Here is a 21,511-nt window from a genome sequence, read left to right on the forward strand (position 1 = left end):
ATCTAACCTTAGTACTTTGTGCTTCACCCCCACTGCTAGTTAGGGGCCTTTGGTGTCACAAAACTGGCTTTCCACAACATCTTTTCTGGATTGCTGGTCTCAGAATCAGGTCCATGGTGGTGGTCAAGAGACAGTCTTATGGAAGGTCAGCACAATGGCCGCAGTTCAGTGCCCATTGAAACCAGCCCATAGGTGTTCTTCATGTCACAGCTCTACAATGCAAAGGGTGACAGCTCCCACCTCCACATAGTGACCTCTGCTTCCCACCAGTGAAGCAAGGATTGCTCTTTGTGGACAGCCTGTCTTCCCCAGCTGGTGACTTGTGGGGCTTCAGGGAGTAGGTATGCCAGACTCCCTTCTCTTCTGATCCATTCTATTTCTGGGAGCTCAGGGGCTTTGCTGCTGCATAGATGTTTATCAACCAGGCTCTCTTCTTTGGATGTACAGCCATTGCCCCAGTCCTTCTGGATGCTCTGACGGACCCCTCCAGGAAGACCCAGAAGTGCTTGCAGACCCTGCTGGACACCAAGTTCGTCCACTTCATTGATGCCCCGTCCCTGGCCCTCATCATGCCCATTGTGCAGAGAGCCTTCCAGGACCGTTCCACTGACACACGGAAGATGGCCGCCCAGATCATTGGCAACATGTACTCCCTGACAGACCAGAAGGTAGCAGCCCAGCTGGGGCTGGTGTGGGACAGACCAGAAGATTCTGAGTGCAGAGTCAGAGGTGCAGAGTCTCCCCATTAGACAAGGAAAGATATGGGCATTAGTCTCTACTTATTTTTGTGGGAGAAATGAGCCATTTTGGGGTGGAAATCTGGGCTCTCTGGACATCTTACAGAGTGCGGTGGTTCAAGTCCTTGATAGCTTAGTTCTCACCTGAGGCCCAGATAGGCGTGTCTGTCTTTTGACCTCTCAAGAGTGTTCAGGTAGTTGCCACTTGGACTCCTTGCAGTGTATTCTCATCAGGAGAGTCTGGTTTGGGAGATAGGCTTTGTTGGTTAGCCCCCAAGAGCTTGCATGTGTGATCTCACTGTCTACCACAGCTCAGCTTTGCTTACTGAGGCTATGAGCAAAAAAATATAAAGTGGAAAAGTTGCATTAATCCTAGAAAACTTGAGAAGTTAAAAAACCAGGAAAACAGACCAGACTTGTTGGCTCATGCCAGGACTTTGGGAGGCTGAGATGGGAGGATTGCTTGAGCCCAGGAGGTTTGGGATATAATCAGCTGTGATAATACCACCGTACTCGTCAGCCTGGAGCGACAGAGCAAAATCCTGTCTTAAAAATTAATTAATTTTAAAAATTAGAAAACCAAAATATTTTAACATTTTATCCACATTCCCTACCACAAAAATAATTACTGTTCTTTTTTTTTCTGAAGACAGAGTCTCACTCTGTTGCCCAGGCTGGAGTGCAGTGGCACAGTCTTGGCTCCCTGCAATCTCCACTGCCTGGGTTCAGGTGATTCCCCTGCCTCAGCATCCTGTGTAACTGGGATTACAGGCACTTACTACCAGGCCCAGCTAATTTTTATATTTTTGGTAGAGACAGGGTTTCCCCAGGTTGGGCAGGCTGGTCTTGAACTTCTGACCTTAAGTGATCTACCTACCTTGATCTCCCAAAGTGCTAGGATTACAGACGTGAGCCACTGTGCCCGGCCAAGTACTGTTAATTTTTTAAATTACATTTAAAAATGGCATTCCTGGCCGGGCGCGGTGGCTCAAGCCTGTAATCCCAGCACTTTGGGAGGCTGAGGCGGGTGGATCACAAGGTCAAGAGATCGAGACCATCCCGGTCAACATAGTGAAACCCCGTCTCTACTAAAAATACAAAAAATTGGCCGGGCGTGGTGGCTCAAGCCTGTAATCCCAGCACTTTGGGAGGCCGAGGCGGGTGGATCACGAGGTCGAGAGATCGAGACCATCCTGGTCAACATGGTGAAACCCCGTCTCTACTAAAAGCGCAAAAAATTAGCTGGGCATGGTGGCACGTGCCTGTAATCCCAGCTACTCAGGAGGCTGAGGCAGGAGAATTGCCTGAGCCCAGGAGGCGGAGGTTGCAGTGAGCCGAGATCGCGCCATTGCACTCCAGCCTGGGTAACAAGGGCGAAACTCCGTGTCAAAAAAAAAAAAAAAAATACAAAAAATTAGCTGGGCATGGTGGCGCATGCCTGTAATCCCAGCTACTCAGGAGGCTGAGGCAGGAGAATTGCCTGAACCCAGGAGGTGGAGGTTGCGGTGAGCCGAGATCGCGCCATTGCACTCCAGCCTGGGTAACAAGAGCGAAACTCCGCCTCAAAAAAAAAAAAAAAAAAAATGGCATTCCTAAACTTAAACTTATTCCCAAGTTATAATGAGTTATTCACAAAACTGATTTTTAATAGTTATAATATCCCAACAAGTTTATATACCATAACTTATGTATCATTGGTCGTACAGTGTCCAAGGTTTTTGGCTATTTTCAGTGATGCTGCAGTAAACATAAGGCATTTTCTGTATTTAAAATTATTCCTGAAAGCTGAATGCTCCATCAAGAGACATAAACATTTTGAGGTGAAGGAAGGGAAGATGTTAATGAATTCTGAAAGGAAAGTACCAGAAGTAATTTCCTAAAAATTCCAGAGTCTGGACAGGTCTTGGTCTTAAGAGAAGAGTGGGAGGGGTCTTGGTCTTAAGAGGGGAGGAGCAAGAGCATTGAACTCCTGTCTGTTGAGGATGGGCCTGGGGTCCCTAGTAGCCATCCCCAAATAATTGCACAAGGCATTCAAAGAACCAGTTGGTGGTGGGGTCGGGGGGTACTTACTTGCCAGCTGCCCTTCCCATGCTGTTCCGTGGGCAGTGAGGTTTGCACGCTAGGGCCCCTGCTGTGCACTCCTTGCCAGCAGAATGGGGAGGGAAGGGTCCACAGTGGAACGGGTCTGGAGAAAGCAGGAGTTGGGCCTTGCCTGAGCCACCTCCTGTGTTGTTCCAGGACCTGGCTCCATACCTGCCCAGCGTGACACCTGGCCTGAAAGCATCACTTTTGGACCCTGTGCCTGAGGTGAGTCTGCATTAGACTGGGGATAGGTGATCTCACTTCACAATAACTTTTTAGTGTTATTTTCTAATCATTAAAAGCAAGAAACCCAATTTAAGGAGAAATAGTTTATTCTACAATCTCATCCAGTCCCCACAAAATGGATCCCTGATAATTCCCCAAAGCTACTTTTTTGTCTGTTGGAAAGGGAAGGAGGCCCTCGGTGTCCCTCCCTGCTCCCATGTGGCTACCTTGTTTTGAGCCACATCTCCTCACACCATCTCCGCTCTCGGTGACTTGACAGGTGCGGACGGTATCTGCAAAGGCCCTCGGGGCCATGGTGAAGGGCATGGGGGAGTCGTGCTTTGAAGACTTGCTGCCATGGCTGATGGAGACGCTGACTTATGAGCAGAGCTCTGTGGATCGGTCAGGCGCTGCACAGGGTAAGGCCAGAGCAGATCCAGTGGCCAGACTGGAAATGCTCTATAAGGGGCCCTCAGATCAGTGGGCTCATTCTGTTCTTTCATTGCAGGGTTGGCTGAGGTCATGGCTGGTTTGGGGGTGGAGAAGTTGGAGAAGCTGATGCCAGAAATCGTGGCTACAGCCAGCAAAGTGGACATTGCGCCCCATGTCCGAGATGGCTACATAATGATGTTTAACTACCTGCCCATCACCTTTGGAGACAAATTTACTCCTTATGTGGGGCCCATTATCCCCTGTATCCTGAAAGTAGGTACCATGACCTTGGTAAGGGTAGAGTCTCTGAGGAGGGCAGGAGGCAAGTGCTCTCCTGGAGAGCTAGGGATCCCTGCTGGGTGGGGTTGGCTGCCACAGCCCTCAGCCTTCAGTGAGTGCTATGTTTTTTGGGCTGGGGACCTGGGGGTGGCAGTTCTGGCTGACGCACCCTCTGTGTGCCCAGGCTCTTGCTGATGAGAATGAGTTTGTGCGTGACACTGCCCTGCGTGCAGGCCAGCGGGTTATCTCCATGTATGCTGAGACAGCCATCGCCTTGCTGCTGCCCCAGCTAGAGCAAGGCCTCTTTGATGACCTTTGGAGAATCAGGTGAGAACTTGTGCAGAAAGACCCAGTGGGAAGGATGCATGATGGCTCACGCCTGTTATCCCAGCACTTTGGGAAGCTGAGGCAGGAGGATTGCTTAAGCCCAGGAGTTCGAGATGAGCCCTGGCAACATAGTGAGACTTCACCTCTACAAAAAAATAAAAAATGGCCGGGCGCGGTGGCTCAAGCCTGTAATCCCAGCACTTTGGGAGGTCGAGGTGGGTGGATCATGAGGTCAAGAGATCGAGACCATCCTGGTCAACATGGTGAAACCCCATCTCTACTAAAAATACTAAAAATTAGCTGGGCATGGTGGCGTGTGCCTGTAATCCCAGCTACTCAGGAGGCTGAGGCAGGAGAATTGCCTGACCCCAGGAGGCGGAGGTTGCGGTGAGCCGAGATCGTGCCATTGCACTCCAGCCTGGGCAACAAGAGCGAAACTCTGTCTCAAAAAAAAAAAAAAAAAAAAAAGAAAAATTAGCTGGGAATGGTGGTGCACACCTGTAGTCCCAGCTGCACAGAAGGCTGAAGCAGAAGGATCACTTGAGCTCCAGAGGTGGAGGTTGCAGTGAGCCGAGACTGTGCCACTGTTCTCCAACCTGGACAACATAGCAAGACCCTATCTTCAAAAGAAAAAAAAAAAAAAGACCCAGTGGGCTGAGCTTTGCCTTTTGATAACTCCAGTTGAGAAATGAAGAGCAGAATGCTGCCAAGAATGCTCTCAACTTTTTCCAGACCCTTGCTTTAACCATTTTGTGACTTTTCCAGTTTCCTATAGCAGTGACTTTATTCTGATTCTTTAAAAAGTCCTCTCTTTACAGGTTTCCAATATATATTCAGATTTTAAATGTTAAGTACTCTTTAAAAATTTCACTTACAGGAATATATTTCAAGAATGTATTGACTGGTCAAGTGCTTAAGGCTGTTAGACATAAGGATGATGTGTGTTGCAGTATTGTTTACCATTTGAAAAATTGGAGGTTGATTTAAAAATATAGTACGTTCATACAGTGGTCTTTTATTTAGCCATTAGAAAGAATGGTATAAGATGCTATTAGCTGACTTAGAAAGCTCCTCAACCTGTTTTAACAGGATGGTGCACAGGCTGTGGTCCAGCCACATAATGTGCAGTAGTTTGGGGTCTGCTTGCATGTCATTGTGTAGAGGAAGGTGTGTATCGAGTGTCACCAGCCTTCAGGGTGGTTGCAGTGGTTGCCTGGGTATTGGGAGTTTGGGTAGTTACTTACACTCTCTTTCTTTCTATTTTTCTGTATTTCTTGAAATTTCAGTTTGAGACTGTTATTTTTCTAATCATTAAAAGCAAGAAACCTAATTTAAGGAGAAATAGTTTATCCTTCTAAGGCCTCTCCTAGTTCCCCCACTTCCGATGATCAGTCTTCCTACTTGCCTGTTAATGCTTCCCTTTTGTACTCACTTTCTGTTTTATAACTTTTGTTACAGAACTTGTTAGATATATATTTTTCAAATGTTTTCTTTCCCCAACATTCATGTATGTTCATTTGTAAGAAACTTGGAAAGTATGTGGGCGAGTGTAAAAAAATGAAAACCGTCTGACCCTTCCCATTCCAAGATGACCAGCATGAGTATTTTGGGTGCACTTCTTTCCGTCTTCTGTGCGGTGCTCAGTTGTGCTGAGCCCACTCCTTGCAGCTGTGTGACTGTGTTGTTGGCCTTCTTCTCAGGTTCAGCTCTGTTCAGCTCCTTGGGGATCTCCTGTTTCACATCTCAGGAGTCACGGGGAAAATGACCACAGAAACTGCCTCCGAGGATGATAACTTTGGAACCGCTCAGTCCAATAAGGTGCCTGCCCAGTGATGGCTTTCGTGCCCATGCTGATGGTAGGGTGTGCCCTGATGCCTGTGCCATAGAGGCTTTACTACTCTATGTTTTCTGTCCCCTTCCACTGGCTGCAGGCAATTATCACTGCCCTGGGGGTAGAGCGGCGGAACCGGGTGTTGGCAGGGCTGTACATGGGCCGCTCAGACACCCAGCTGGTGGTGCGGCAGGCGTCCCTGCACGTCTGGAAGATTGTTGTCTCCAATACCCCCCGCACCTTGCGTGAGATTCTACCCACTCTCTTTGGGCTCCTGCTGGGTTTCCTAGCCAGCACATGTGCAGATAAGAGAACGGTGAGTTTCCTGGGTCTCGTTTTGGACTAGCAGCCCCAGTGCCTCCTTTCAGAGCCCAGAAAGCTGAGTCTGCAGAGTCTGGGAGAGTACCCAGCTACTCTGTCTAACAGAGGAACATTGTATTCTTTACTTAGTCATTCTGCAAATATTTGTTAGCATCTACTGTGAGCTAAGCAGGGGCCTAGCACCTGAGGACATAATGGAGAAGAAAGGCAGCCTCATTGCTTATCCTTGTTAGAAACGGTCTTGTTGAGGAGATGTAAAATGTGACTGTGGCCAGTGCTGTGTGGCACTGCAAATGCTTATAATAGCTGCATTTGACCTGCTGGGGAGGGATGGGCTTGTGTTAGTAAACACTTCTCAGAAGAAATGATGCTTGAAAATGAAAGATAAGTAAGCACTAACCAGGTGAAGATGTGGTGAAAGACCATTCCAGACAGAGGGAATAAATAATGCTTTAGATAGAAAGATGGGATATGCAGAGTTCCCGTGGTGGGCAGCAACATGGCACCAGTATGGGCTGAGCAAGGCTGGTGTAGCCGGAGTGAGGAGACAGGGAGGAGCAGTGTGACATGAGATCAGGCTGGCATGCTGGTAGGGCAGATGAACAGGGGTCAGAGGTCCTGGAGGAGGTACCCAGGCGGGGTGAGGATCATTTCTGACCATCTTCTTAGGCCTACTTCCAACCCCTGTCTCTGGCAAGCAAACTTTATTTGGCTCTAAAGAAGGGTTTGCATGAGGCCTCAGAAAGTAGATGGGTTTTTTTTTCCTTAAAGCTTTGTTCCAGATTCAGCTCCTGCTGAGCCAAAGCACAGTGTTAAGGGTTCAGTCATCCAGGGAAATTGGCCCTTGACTGTGCAGTGGATGATGAACTTTTTGTTCATCTGTAAGGTGCTGGCTCTTAGATGGTGTAGGTGTGTGTGAAACAGAGATAATTTTTTTGGTAGTGTTTTGCAAAATTGGGGGCCCTTTATGGGTAAGAGCATTCGGGGAAGTTAAGTCAGTGATTCAGATAAAGCCTGGGAGGTTTCAGGGCCCTCATTCTGGAGTTGTCCTCTGGGTGCCCTGGGGTTTGCAGGGAGTTTACTTCCTGGCTTCACCTCTGTTGACAGATTGCAGCGAGAACATTGGGAGATCTTGTGCGGAAGTTAGGGGAGAAAATCCTCCCCGAGATCATCCCCATCCTTGAGGAAGGCCTGAGGTCGCAGAAGAGTGACGAGAGGCAGGGCGTGTGCATTGGGCTGAGTGAGATCATGAAGTCCACCAGCCGGGACGCCGTGAGTATCTTCTAAGGACCTCACCAGCTGTGCACTGCTCAGAGGATGGGGGAAGGTTACAGAAGGAACTTTACCTCTAGAGGGTTTGCGTTACCCTCAGGGACGCGCCAGCTTCACTCTGGAGAGGTGCTGGCTGGGCGACATGGACTTGCATCTCCGTTTTCTCAGCTTTCCTATGGTTTTGCAGGCTAAGAGCTAAGTGATTTGGATGCCTCTTTGAGTGACCTTTGGAAACTGGAGATGATCTTTCTGTTACAACTGTGAAGGTTACTCAGGATCAGTCCCTTTTGTGATGCTATATAAGTCCAGTTAAAATGTGTGTCACCTCCTTCTGGGAGACGGGGCGGGCAGCTGTGTGAGTGGGTAGGACAGCAGGGAGCGGGAGGGGTGTACACTCTCCCTTAGCAGGAGGGGAGTAAGTAAGAGCTGTGATGCCCAGTGGGAGAAAGCGTATGGTGTCTGGCAGCACAGTAACTGTTTCCATAGCAGCAACATATAAGGGGTTTGGAGCACATGACTCTTACTTAGTTTCTGAGGTCATTGATCCTGGAAACCCCCCCGGGGGAGGAGGTTAAGAATGCTGATAGGCACTACCTTCATGTTTGGATGAAAATGTCAAAGCAGTTAGGTGGATGGCCTGCTAGAAATGTAAGCAAGTAGCCAGTTACTTGGCTTGGGCATCCTAGTCTGAATCCTTAGGACACCCCACCCCTCTGCTCCTATATTGATGTATGTCTTACATTTGGTTTTTGAAATTTACATTTGGCAAGGAATCAAAAAATTCTGTCACCAAAAAGAGCTGTGATTCATTGGAGAGTTAGGGTTCCACAGAGGCTGAGTTCTTGCCTGCTGAGTGCCCACAGTCCAATGATGAGGGCTACATGCCAACCAGCCAGGAGAATGCAGAGTGGGCTTTGCTGTGGTGGGAGTGGTACCGAGGGAGCAGAGCCTTTATTGGCTTCGTTGTACAGAGCACAAAATCTGGATTGAGACTTAAAGAATGACTTGGAGTTTTCCAAGAGAATAAGCAAAAGAGTGAGTCCAGGGAGAGAGGGGCCCAGATGCCATGGGAAGGAGTTTGCAGTTCTTAAAGAAGATGGGAAGTATGTTGAGAATTCACTTAAAAAATTCAAGCTGTTAATTATTAGGTCTCAGTGAAGGCTACATGGGGGTGTATCATATTTCCAGGCTGGAGAGCAGTGGTGCAATCATAGCTCACTTTAACCTTGACCTCCTGGGCTCAAGTGATCCTCCCACTATGGCCTTCTGAGTAGCTGGGACTATAGGTGTGCACCACCACACCTGGCTAATTTTTGCATTTTTAGTAGAGATGAGGTCTCACTGTGTTGCCCAGGTTGGTCTCAAACTCCTGGCCTCAAGTGATCCTCTTGCCTCTACCTCCCAAAGTGTTGGGAATACAGGTGTGAGCCACTGTGCCCAGCCCCTCTCTGCTTTTTAATGTTTTAATTTTAATTTTTAGACAGTCTCACTTTGCCGCCCAGGCTGGAGTACAGTGGCACCATCTTGAGTCGCTGCAGCCTCTGCCTCCTGGGTTCAAGTGATTCTCGTGCCTCAGCCTCTTAAGTAGCTGGGATTATAGGTGTGCACCGCCATACCCAGCTAATTTTTATATGTTTAGTAGAGATGGGGTTTCACCATGTTCACCAGGCTGGTCTCGAACTCCTGGCCTCAAGTCATCCTCCTACCTTGGCCTCCCAAAGTTCTGGGATTACAGGCTTGGACCACCATGCCCGGCCCCCTCTCCTTTTTTGTATTTCACAGTAAAAAGTTAAAAGAAAAGTTAGGCAGAGAGTTACGGTGGCCTAGCTGGGTCAGAGTCCCCTGCCCATGCTTCTTGTCTGCTTCTGCTCCTTCTTTGCCTTTCCCGCCTGTGGTACAGTTGTTGCTTGCCATTGCAGGTGTTGTATTTCTCTGAATCCCTTGTGCCTACGGCAAGGAAGGCTTTGTGTGATCCGCTGGAGGAGGTCAGAGAGGCGGCAGCCAAGACCTTTGAGCAGCTGCATTCTACCATCGGCCACCAGGCTCTGGAGGACATTCTCCCATTTTTACTAAAGCAGCTGGTGAGCGGATCCACCACACACCTACCAGTTTGGCTTTTGCTGTCTTTGTAGAAGCAAAATGCAGGGCGATTATTCTGCCGAGGCAGTCGGAATGTGGGCCCGCCAGAGGGAGTGGGTGCAGCAAGATCAGATTTGGCTTTGTGCTTCTCCTTTGACAGTAAGGAAATGTGGGTGCAACAGGCGGGAGGGAAACAGGTGGAGAAGGAAGTTGGTGGTGGCTGGTTCAGACAGCAGAGATGCAGATTCCTCAGGGTTGTCCTCGATACCCTCTGCAGGATGATGAGGAGGTGTCAGAGTTCGCTTTGGATGGTCTGAAGCAAGTCATGGCTATTAAGAGTCGTGTGGTGCTGCCCTACCTTGTGCCCAAGGTAAATCCCAACATGTTAACACCCTCTGGCTCCAGAACATTGAAATTCCAGGGCCTGCAGTGAAGACCAGTTCTGAAGGTAGCTGTTGGGGGGCCGGGGGAGGAGGGTGCAGTGTAAGCAGGACACCCTTCCCCATTGTCCTCCAAGATAAGCTGCAGTAGATGCTTGGCTCTGAGCAGTGGGCTTGGGCTCTCTTGCCCACTATTCTGTTCCCAGAGCCTTGCCCAGCACCTGGTGTGGAGCAGGTCACAGCATTCACTGAGTTAATGTTCCTCATTCCACCAGCTGACAACACCACCTGTCAACACGCGGGTGCTGGCTTTCCTTTCATCAGTGGCTGGTGATGCCCTCACCCGTCATCTTGGTGTGATCCTCCCAGCGGTCATGCTGGCCCTGAAAGAGAAGCTTGGGACCCCAGATGAGCAGCTGGTAAGGGACAAGCCTGCTCCCATTGCTTTCTCAGGCCCCGTCTGCCCACAGCATCCGTGTTCAGCACACAGGTCCCTTGTGGTTTGCAGGAGATGGCCAATTGTCAGGCTGTGATCCTCTCCGTAGAGGATGACACAGGGCACCGGATTATCATTGAGGATCTGCTGGAAGCCACCCGTAGCCCCGAGGTGGGCATGAGGCAGGCTGCTGCCATCATTCTCAACATCTACTGTTCCCGCTCCAAGGCTGACTATACCAGCCACCTGCGGAGCCTGGTCTCGGGCCTGATCCGCCTCTTCAATGACTCCAGCCCTGTGGTTCTGGAGGAGAGCTGGGATGCCCTGAATGCCATCACTAAGGTGAGGGGACTGCTGACCCCACAGCCAACTTTTGCTTATAGAAAATTCCAGGCGTTTACAAGAACAGACTTAGAAGAATCCCCCACATACCTATCACTAAGCTTCAGCGTTTACCCACTCGCGGCAGGTCTTGTTTATACTCCCACCCACACCTTCCCCATATACTCTTTGGAAGCAGTCTTGAGAGGGCTGTACATCCTCTCGTTTTTTTCTGGATTCCTGCAGAAACTGGATGCTGGCAACCAGTTGGCACTCATTGAAGAGCTGCACAAGGAAATCCGGCTCATAGGGAATGAGAGCAAAGGCGAGCATGTGCCAGGGTTCTGCCTCCCGAAGAAGGTAAGCCAGGGCCTCGTGCAGGGGGCTGTGGGCATGCAGTCTGCTGTACCATCCTGGTCCTTACCCCTGTGCCCCGTCCCAGGTCTGCGGTAGGGCAGCTGGAGCAGCAGCCGTGGGTGGTGGTCAGCAGCTTCACAGATAGCATGTTTTCTTCTGTGGTAGCCAGAGAGAGACAGGGTTCATGCTGTCTTTGGTCTTAGCTCTGCAGGTCACCTTGGCCAGAGTGAATGGGCCACAGTATGTGTTCCTTCTGTGTGATAGGCCTGTTGGGGCCCTTGTCTTGTCTCTGTCAAGACTGTTCCATAGCCAGCACCCTCTCAGGCTGTGATCCTGAGATTTAGACTGAATCAGTATCTCCCATGGAGTTGATGGGAGGACAGCTGTCAGAAGCACCTTGCTTGCATGGGACACACGGGGGTCCATGGCATTTGAAATTTGACTGAGGTGTGATTCTCTTGTCAGGGAGTGACCTCCATCCTTCCAGTGTTGCGGGAAGGAGTCCTGACCGGCAGCCCTGAGCAGAAAGAGGAGGCAGCCAAAGCCTTAGGCTTGGTGATCCGCCTGACCTCGGCTGATGCCCTGAGGCCCTCTGTGGTCAGCATCACTGGCCCTCTGATCCGCATCCTGGGGGACAGGTTCAGCTGGAATGTGAAGGCGGCTCTGCTCGAGACACTCAGCCTCTTGTTGGCCAAGGTGAGTGGCTGATGAGTTTGTTTAGATCTTAGAGAAGAGGTCTGTCTGCAGGAGCCTGATATAAGGTGTCATGTAGCAGCAGGGAACAGGTTTATTCTGGAGAGCAGCATAACAGAGGGAGGTAAGACCTTGAACTCTAGACACACTACACTGTGAGCCAATTTCAGGTCCTCCTAGTAGCTTTGTGACCAGGATGGCCTTGGGAAGTCATATAACCTGAGCCTGTTTCCTCACCCGTAATGAGACTAATAATGCCAGCTGCCTCATGAAGAGCTGCTAGATATGGGGATTAGATGAAGTTAGTCTGGCATGATGCCTGATACATACTAAGCACTCAGTACATGTGAATTGCTGTTATTTTGAAAAATTACTTTTTCAAAGGAAAAAAACTCAGGACCACATAAATACAAGGAAAACATTGTTTAAAGATAATTGCAATTCTTTTTTCCCCCGAGACGGAGTGTTGCTCTGTCGGCCAGAGCTGGAGTGCAGTGGCGTGATCTCAGCTCACCAGGTTCAAGCAATTCTGCCTCAACCTCCCGAGTAGCTGGGATTACAGGCGCCTGCTACCATGCCCAGCTAATTTTCGTATTTTTAGTACAGACGAGGTTTCAGCATGTTGACCAGGCTAGTCTTGAACTCCTGACCTCGTGAATCACCTGCCTTGGCCTCCCAAATTGTTGGGATTATAGGCATGAGCCACTGTGCCCAGCCAGATTTTGCAGTTCTTCATTACTGCTGCATAGTGGGAGATGCAAAGAATCTGAAGAGAGAAGAAAAGGAAGTCTGACAGCAACTGAAACCACTTCAGTTCTTGCCAAAAGTATAGGAAGAAAAGCTCTGCTATAGTAACCATTTCTGATGTTTTATGGCAATAATTAAACCCATTAAATTTTATTTTTGAGACAGGGTCTCACTCTGTTGCCTAGGCTGAAGCACAGTGGTGTGATCACAGCTTACTACAGCCTTGCCCTCCTAGGCTCAAACAGTCCTCCCACCTCACCCTTCAGAATAGCTGGGACTACTCAGCTTATTTTTAAATTTTTTGGAGACACAGGGTCTCCCTGTGTTGCCCGGGCTGATCTCAAACTCCTGGCCTCAAGCAATCCTTCCGCCTCAGGCTCCCAAAGCATTTTGAATTACAGGAGTGAGCCACCCACCAGCTTAGGTTTTAAAAAGTATAAACAGAGCCAAGACTTGTAAAACAGACAAACGAATGAACATGAATTCTCAGAATTCTCAGATAGAGTTTACTGGATGCAAAAGGAAGCTTAAACTCTGTAGCTTTTTTCTTTTGGAAGTGGCTGTGTGAGCAACTTTCCAGCCAGAAAATGGGATTGTATCAGACTAATTTTGCGAAAATTGAGATTTAAATTTTTTTGTTTTGTTTTGTTTTGTTTTGTTTTTGAGACGGAGTTTCGCTCTTGTTACCCAGGCTGGAGTGCAATGGCGCGATCTCGGCTCACCGCAACCTCCACCTCCTGGGCTCAGGCAATTCTCCTGCCTCAGCCTCCTGAGTAGCTGGGATTACAGGCATGCGCCACCATGCCCAGCTAATTTTTTTTGTATTTTTAGTAGAGACGGGGTTTCACCATGTTGACCAGGATGGTCTCGATCTCTTGACCTTGTGATCCACCTGCCTTGGCCTCCCAAAGTGCTGGGATTACAGGCTTGAGCCACCGCGCCCGGCATTTTTTTTGTATTTTTAGTAGAGACGGGGTTTCACCATGTTGACCAGGATGGTCTCGATCTCTTGACCTCGTGATCCACGCGCCTCAGCTTCCCAAAGTGCTGGGATTACAGGCTTGAGCCACCACGCCCGGCAAATTTTTTTTGTTTTATGTTTTAGTATCATCTTCACCTGACATCCTTTGCTGTTACTTTGCTGTGATGTTTTTGTAACACAATAAACGGAGCCCTTATACCTCACAGCATTTGGTCCGCGGCTGTGAGTCAGATGTCTCCTGTGGGCAGATGTTTTTTTTTTTTTTTTTTTTTCCAGAGATGGAGTCTTACTCTGTTGCCCAGGCTGGAGTGCAGTGGGGCAATCTCAGCTCACTGAAACCTCTGCCTCTGCGTTCAAGTGATTTTCCTGCCTCAGCCTCCCAAGTACCTGGGATTACAGGTGTCTGCCACCACACGTGGCTGATTTTTTTTGTGTTTTTAGTAGAGACAGGGTTTCACCAGGCCAGTCTGGTCTCAAACTCCTGATCTCACATACCTCAGATTTACCCTCTTTGGGTGCCTACCACAGCCTGCACACCCACCCAGCTCCAGTATTTCCAGACCTTCATTGGTACTGAACCTCCAAACAGCCACTCTGGTTTTCCTATTTAACAATAAGTAAATCTTTACTCTTGCACCCATCTGTATTTTGTCAAAAGTGTGCCTGTTTTTCTGTATAGTCAGGGGTTGAACTGGATTTTTAGTTAGATGGGTGCACATTTGTGCAGGGAGGACTCTGCAGGGTCATTTGTTTCACAGGTTTGTTCTGAGGGCTGAATGTGGAGTATGTATCCCACTATCAGTTGCTCAGTAGATGGGGTCTGCTGTACATACACATCGAGTCCCTTTCCCTGTCTTGGCATTAGAACTGTGCTTCAACATTGCTGACAGCCTGCCCTGCTCTTTAATGTATTCAGAGGAGGTTTTGAGTCACTTATTGATATGGACAGGTCTCCACTAAGCCAAACCCAACACGGCCAAGGCTGTGAGACAGCTCCCTCAGACAACGGCTGCCAAGTGAAACCTGCCTGTGCTTGGCCTCTCTGATGGGCTGTCTGTCCCAAGCCCTGTGTGAGAGCTGGGCTCACTCTGGTGGTTTGGGATTGTCGTTTGTTCTCATGCCTGTGGTATACTGTGGCTTTGGGTCCACCACAACTGCCTTTCACAGATGTGGGTTCCTTCCGCAGGTTGGGATTGCCCTGAAGCCCTTCCTGCCCCAGCTGCAGACCACTTTCACCAAAGCCCTGCAGGACTCCAACCGGGGGGTACGCCTGAAGGCCGCAGATGCTCTGGGGAAGCTCATTTCCATCCACATCAAGGTGGATCCCCTCTTCACAGAGCTGCTCAATGGCATCCGCGCCATGGAGGACCCAGGCGTCAGGTATAGCACTGGCGACGGAGCACTGTAGCCTCCAGGAGGCCAGGGGTTCCTCTGAGCCGAGCCTGTGCTGGCAGGAGGGGTGGTGGTGGAGGCGCCCAGGGCCTAAGTCAGTTCATTGATTCTGCAGGGACACCATGCTGCAGGCCCTGAGGTTTGTGATTCAGGGAGCAGGGGCCAAAGTGGATGCCGTCATCCGGAAAAACATCGTCTCACTCCTGCTGAGCATGCTGGGACACGATGAGGTACGGCTGCAGGCAGGGTTAGTGGTACCACTGGTTTCTCTCCTCCTTCTTGGGTTGAGTTCTTCACTTTGTGTTAGAACCCAGTACAGCTCAGTAGTAATAAGCATTCCTGACATTTCTGTCACCCTGTATGATTCACCAAACATTTCCTCAGGTTTTGAGGGAAATGGGGCAGGTATTGTTGATACTGGTTATTTCTGTTTTTTTTGTTTTTTTTTTAATTTCTGGTTTTTTTTTTTTTTTTTTTTTTTGTGGCTGAGTCTTGCTCTGTCACCCAGGCTGGAGTGTAGTGGTGCGATCTTGGCTCACTGCAACCTCCACTTCCTGGGTTTAAGCGATTCTCCTGCCTAAGCCTTCTGAGTAGCTGGGATTACAGGTGCCCGCCACCATGCCCAGCTAAGTTTTGTATTTTTAGTAGAGACGGAGTTTCACCATGTTGGTCAGGCTGTTCTCGAACTCCTGACCTCAGGTGATCCATCTGCCTTGGCCTCCCAAAGTGCTGGGATTACAGGCATGGGCCACTGTACCCAGCTAGTTATTTCTGTTTTATAGATGAGGCAAGTTAGCTTTGTGGAGACCCAGACCTCTCACCGGTTTGCTCTCTGATCTTAAAGAATTTACTTTCTTGGCCGGGTGCGGTGGCTTACCTGTAATCCCAGCACTTTGGGAGGCCCAGGCAGGTGGATCACCTGAGGTCAGGAGTTTGAGAACAGCCTACCCAACATGGTGAAACCCCATCTGTACTAAAAATACCAAAAATTAGTCGGGTGTGTTGGTGGATGCCTTTAATCCCAGCTACTTGGGAGGCTGAGGTAGGAGTATCGCTTGAACCTGGGAGGCGGAGGTTGCAGGGAGTTGAGATTGTGCAACTGCACTCCAGCCTGGGCAACGAGCAAAACTCCATCTCAAAAAAAAAAAAAAAAAAATCACTTTCTCTGTCTGCCTCTCTCTCGTTTCCACTTTCGTAAAATGGAAAGGTTCATGAAACACTGGCCGAGCTAAAAGGCCTGTCCCAGGGGTGCACAGGCCTCGCAGTCACAGACTTCAAGAAACTTAGTGTTTAGTGGGATCGGCAGTTTCCAGGGTGCATCCCAGTGGGAGGTCTTAGGGGTCTGTTTTAGAGGGAGAGACTTGTCAGCGCTATATCCAGAACGTAGTAGAGTCCAGACCAGAAGCTCTGGACTCCTGCTTCTGTCCCAGTTCCATCAGCCTCACCTAGTCTGAAAGCATGTGTCAAGTACCCTTTGGCTGCCAGCACTGTGGGGCCAGTAGGAAGTTGAGTCTTTGGAAAAGAATTTTCTGTTTCCCTTTTCGGACAGCCCTCTGTTGCGGCCTAATTTACATTTGTAGAGCTAATCTAGGAGGAGAAGGCCTTTGGGCTCACATGGTTTTACACTTTGTTGACATACACATGCACACACACCCACACCCACACACACTCCTCCCCCCATTCCTCCACCCCCCCACACACACTTGCTGCTGCACTTCCCACGGCTCTAAGGGCCTAGTTCTGGTCTCCAGGCGCTGGCTGGCTGACTACAGCCCCAGCCTTTTTTTTTTTTTTTTTTCCTGAGACAGAGTCTCACTCTGTCACCCAGGCTGGGGTGCAGTGGTGCCATCTCGGCTCACTGCAACAACCTCTGCCTCCTGGGTTCAAGTGATTCTTCTGCCTCCGCCTTCTGAGCAGCTGGGACTACAGGCACGTGCCACCATGCCCGGCTGATTTTTGTATTTTTAGTAGATAACGGGGTGTCACCATATTGGCCAGGCTGGTCTTGAACTCCTGACACACCCACCTTGGCCTCCCAAAGTACTGGGATTATAGACGTGAGCCACTGTGCCCGGCCCAGTCCCAGCGTTCTCTGTGGGGACAGATGGGAAAGTATACTGTCTTGATCACAGTCTGTCAGGGCTTTTACAGAATCATGGACACAAGCAAAAGTTAGTATTGAAACATATTTGCATTTCACCACAGTGCAGTTTAAAATAGATGAAGTTGGAGAGAGTGCGTGTCAGAGCCAGCTTTAGCTTGGCACCTGGACTTCCGCTTCAAGCTCAGAGGCCCAGACTGCTGGCAGCCCATCCTCTTACCCTTTGAACCTCCACTCAGATTGAAAGTGGCATTCAGGGTGCCAGCTTGGAATTTGCTTTTTGGGTTATTGAGTCTCTGGTTGGTGGTTTGCTTTGGGGACATGTTGACTTGGCACCTCTAATAAGGCACATAACTTAAAATCCCCTCTTGGTATTCCATAGTTAGCTGGCCAGGGAGAAGCACGGGGCCGCTTGTGTACCTGGCTCTGAACTGAACAGGAAGTCCTGGCCTTTCCTTATCTGCCTTGGCTTGATTAGTCGCTTCAGTTTGACTTGCTAGGATGAACCCAAGTAATTTTGGTGGCAGTGGGGCACTCGTGCAGTTGGGAGATAGCAGGGGTCATTCTGGGCACATGGTGACTCAAGCTCTGTGGGAGAAAGGAGCTCAGAGTGGCTGTCTTTAGCCGGCTTCCCTGGTGGCTGTGGGCAGGTGCCTCCCCTCCTGCCCCTCCCTGCCTCACAGGGCTGTGGATAGTAATTGAGATAATAAATGTGAAACATTCAGCCTTCCTAAGAAGAAAGGTGCTATGTAAATACAGTTATTACTGCTATTACAAGGATGATTACCATATGCATACACACTGGAGTTTTCTATAATTAAGTGAAGTGCTGGGTGTGTAATGTTTAACTCTGTACCAGTGGCAGTTTCAGTGAATGGCAGTCCCAGTCTGGCAGGGGGGCACAAGTACCCAGAGGAGGGGACTGGACCTTGAGTCCCTGAGTTGGTTTGTTCCACCTTCTTTATTGCCATCCGTCTGGGCTTCAGAGCTGCCTGCCCTGGGTCCCACAGAACTGGTGCTGTTGCCTGCACCCCTCACTCCCTTCTCTTGCCTGTCAGGACAACACTCGCGTCTCCTCAGCCGGGTGCCTGGGGGAACTGTGTGCCTTTCTGACTGAAGAGGAGCTTAGCGCTGTTCTTCAGCAGTGCTTGCTGGGTAGGTACACTGGGGAATTCCCTTTCAGGGACCTGGGCCTCTTAGCCCTAGCAAAGAGATCTCTCTCCCTCCCTCAGAGGATCTTTTAGCAACTGGACTGTCCTGTCCTTGGGAATCCAGCAGTTAAAGCAAAATCCAGGCCAGGTGTGACACTCACCTATAGTCCCAGCTACTCAGGAGGCTGAGGCAGGAGGATTACTTGAGCCCAGGAGTTCAAGGTTGCAGTGAGCGTTGATCACGCCCCTGTACTCCAGCCTGGGTAACAGAGGAAGACCCTGTCTCTAAAGCAAACAAACAATACTGAGTTTGCAGTGGTTCCGTAGCCCTGAGTATCTCTGCTCAAAGAACACAACTGTAAGCCTGGAGTGGTTCGTGAGCAGGCTTTCCTTACTTTGCTTAATGTGCTGCTTTGGGGAGCTTCTCTTAAGATAGCAGGGAAGTCCATGTGAGGATGGCCTGGGCTTTCCCCGTGCTGTGAATCAGCACACTGGTCTCCATGCTGTACAATACCGGTTGACCCCAGTTGTGTCCTTCCACCCAGCGGACGTGTCTGGCATTGACTGGATGGTTCGGCACGGTCGGAGCCTGGCACTCTCCGTGGCTGTGAATGTGGCTCCTGGCAGACTCTGTGCGGGTAGATACAGCAGTGATGTTCAGGAAATGATCCTGAGCAGTGCTACGGCGGACAGGGTAAGGCATTTGGGCACCCAGACCAGTCCTTTCCCTCCCTTGGGCCATATCCCATAGCCAGCGCCTTGTGGACACAGCATGGGCGGACCCCACACTGGGGGTTAAGAGGCTTGGATCTAATTTTACTCCTCTCGGTAACTCGCTGTCCCCTTGGACCACACTTGATCCCTTTGGGCCCCAGTTTCATCATCTAACCAAGGAATTTGGGTTGAGGAATCTAGATGCCCCTTCTGGATCAGGTCTTTGATCCCTGTTCCTGGGACACAGTGACTGCTCATCTGCCTCAGCCAGGGCCTCCTGTCTGAATGAGAGCTGTCATGGTGTCCCTGGTAAGGGGTGATGTGGTGGAGGGTCCCAGATATTACTAGGGACTGGGCTTCTCGTAGCTCTGGGGAAGGGGCGGGGTGCCTCCCGTCTAGCGCTGTCTGTTCTCCACAGATCCCCATTGCGGTGAGCGGGGTCCGGGGCATGGGCTTTCTCATGAGATACCACATCAAGACAGGCGGAGGGCAGTTGCCCGCCAAACTCTCCAGCCTGTTCGTTAAGGTGAGTGGGGGCCAAGAATGTGTCTGACTCCTAACACCTGACTTGTGAGGAGAACACCAGCAATACACCCTCAACTAGTGTGCTATTTCTCCGTGGATGGCCTCCAGGAGATGGCTGAACCCTTAGGGATGGAACGGGGTGGGAGGGGTTTCTATGTGTGCTTTATATGCTGCAATAGAGCCCAACCTTTTGTCAGATTCTCAAACTGACCTGTGACTCTGAATCATATTAAGAATCGCTATTTTAAGGCTGGGTGCGGTGGCTCACGCCTGTAATCCCAGCACTTCGGGAGGCCGAGGCGGGTGGATCACGAGATCAAGAGATCGAGACCATCCTCGTCAACATGGCGAAACCCCGTCTCTACTAAAAATACAAAAATTAACTGGGCATGGTGGCGCACGCCTGTAGTCCCAGCTACTCGGGAGGCTGAGGCAGGAGAATTGCTTGAACCCAGGAGGTGGAGGTTGCGGTGAGCCGAGATCGTGCCATTGCACTCCAGCATGGCTAACAAGAGCAAAACTCCGTCTCAAAAAAAAAAAGAATCGCTATTTTAGACATTCTTTCTAGGCACCCTTGTTTTGTAAAATTAGGTATAGATCTGGGTTCCCATCTTAATAACTCTCTCTTCCTGCCTCCCTCTTTCACCTGGCCCAGCACTTCTTGGTGTGGTTATTGTGCTGTGTGCCAGGCCCTAGTTAGGAAAGCCAAGGAATCTGCCAGCAGGGCTCCTGTGGCACATGTGACATGGCATGCTTCTGAAGCGTTAGTGTGCACAGAAATCAGAGCCAGAGTGCATTTTAATGAGATGCGGCCATGCCTGAGACTAACCATGTCTCATGCAGTGTCAGTGCTGCTGTGCATGGACCTTGCCCTGAGTCATGAGGTTCCCAGGGATGACTGCCTCCCCCTGCAGCACCGGGAGCCGTTGGAGTTTCTGAGGGGCCTGATTCAATTGAACTTGCTCTGTGATGGCATCCCACTGTTCTCTCCATGTCTGCACCGGCCTGTTCGCTTGGCATTGCCCTGAAGGTGTAGAAATGAACAAGCCATACAAGACCCCTGGAGCCCATGGGGAGGACCCTGATATAGATAAGGTTGGCAGGGGATATCTCTGAAGGATGACATGGGAGCTGAGACTGCAGGATGGGAAGGAGCTAACCTAGAGAGGATCCAGGGCAAGCATAGCCTAGGCCGTGGGAGTAGCCAGGGCACAGGCCCGAGGCCTGGCAGTTCAAGGAAGTAAAAACACGTGCAGGCTGAGAGTAGTGAGCAAGGGGAGAGTGGCACGAGATGAGGGTGCAGGGAGCCAGGGCTGAGTCACGCTGCCACCCTCCCATGGGAGCAGTGAGGTCAGTGTCCACGCCGTAGGGAGAGTGTTGAGGCTGGGCATTTGGGCTGCCTTGAGGAACAGACTGGATGTGCCTATCCAAAAGCCTGTCTGTGATTCTCTTCACAGTGTCTGCAGAACCCATCCAGTGACATCAGGCTGGTGGCTGAGAAGATGATCTGGTGGGCAAATAAGGACCCGCTGCCTCCCCTGGACCCCCAGGCCATCAAGCCCATCCTGAAGGCTCTTCTTGACAACACGAAGGATAAGAACACCATGGTCAGGGCCTACAGCGACCAGGCGATTGTCAACCTCCTCAAGATGCGGCAGGGTGAAGAGGTGTTTCAGGTGGGAGCCGGGGCGTGCTGTGAGCATTTGTCTTTCAGCTCTTCTTCAGCACGGAAATATTTAAACTGCAGGCTCTTCTCTGCTACTGCGAATGTGCTAGCTTTCAGGAGCAGATTAAGATTTGGGTGACTGGCCTACTACCCAAAAACACACATTCTTACGGTTTTCAGGCGTCTTTCCAGAGCAGGGCCCTTTCTTCAAATAAAATCTCACGTGACACCCAAACAGACGGACCGCATTTCCAAAGAAAGCTGCCCAGTGGAAACCCAGAGTCCTTTTCACTAAGTCCCCAGCCCCCAGCAGCCTTGAAAGCCCAAAAGCTGCAACTCGCACTGCCACGTCTCATGAAAAGCAGGATGGGGCCGGGTACAGTGACTCGAACCTGTAATCCCAATACTTTGGGAAGCCGAGGTGGGAGGATCACTGGAGCCCAAGAGTTCAGGACCAGCCC

At 50.2% G+C, this 21,511-nt stretch overlaps 1 protein-coding gene across 2 annotated transcripts in view; it reads left to right on the forward strand.

Annotated features, from left to right (window-relative positions):
• GCN1 (GCN1 activator of EIF2AK4) overlaps nt 1-21,511 on the forward strand; it is a 70,900-nt gene that overhangs the window by 48,451 nt on the left and 938 nt on the right. For both annotated transcript variants that reach the window (XM_003932188.4, XM_074402160.1), the window contains exons 38-57: nt 448-668; nt 2,976-3,044; nt 3,325-3,463; nt 3,553-3,749; nt 3,940-4,082; nt 5,783-5,900; nt 6,014-6,229; nt 7,342-7,506; nt 9,426-9,587; nt 9,863-9,955; nt 10,241-10,384; nt 10,474-10,743; nt 10,969-11,082; nt 11,545-11,775; nt 14,688-14,881; nt 15,009-15,123; nt 18,053-18,149; nt 18,691-18,839; nt 19,278-19,385; nt 20,842-21,060. In XM_003932188.4, the coding sequence (XP_003932237.1) occupies nt 448-668; nt 2,976-3,044; nt 3,325-3,463; nt 3,553-3,749; nt 3,940-4,082; nt 5,783-5,900; nt 6,014-6,229; nt 7,342-7,506; nt 9,426-9,587; nt 9,863-9,955; nt 10,241-10,384; nt 10,474-10,743; nt 10,969-11,082; nt 11,545-11,775; nt 14,688-14,881; nt 15,009-15,123; nt 18,053-18,149; nt 18,691-18,839; nt 19,278-19,385; nt 20,842-21,060 (3,164 nt within the window). The remainder of the gene's footprint in view (nt 1-447; nt 669-2,975; nt 3,045-3,324; nt 3,464-3,552; nt 3,750-3,939; nt 4,083-5,782; nt 5,901-6,013; nt 6,230-7,341; nt 7,507-9,425; nt 9,588-9,862; nt 9,956-10,240; nt 10,385-10,473; nt 10,744-10,968; nt 11,083-11,544; nt 11,776-14,687; nt 14,882-15,008; nt 15,124-18,052; nt 18,150-18,690; nt 18,840-19,277; nt 19,386-20,841; nt 21,061-21,511) is intronic.

This window comes from Saimiri boliviensis, chromosome 7, assembly GCF_048565385.1.
Source record: "Saimiri boliviensis isolate mSaiBol1 chromosome 7, mSaiBol1.pri, whole genome shotgun sequence".
NCBI classification, from domain to species: domain Eukaryota; kingdom Metazoa; phylum Chordata; class Mammalia; order Primates; family Cebidae; genus Saimiri; species Saimiri boliviensis.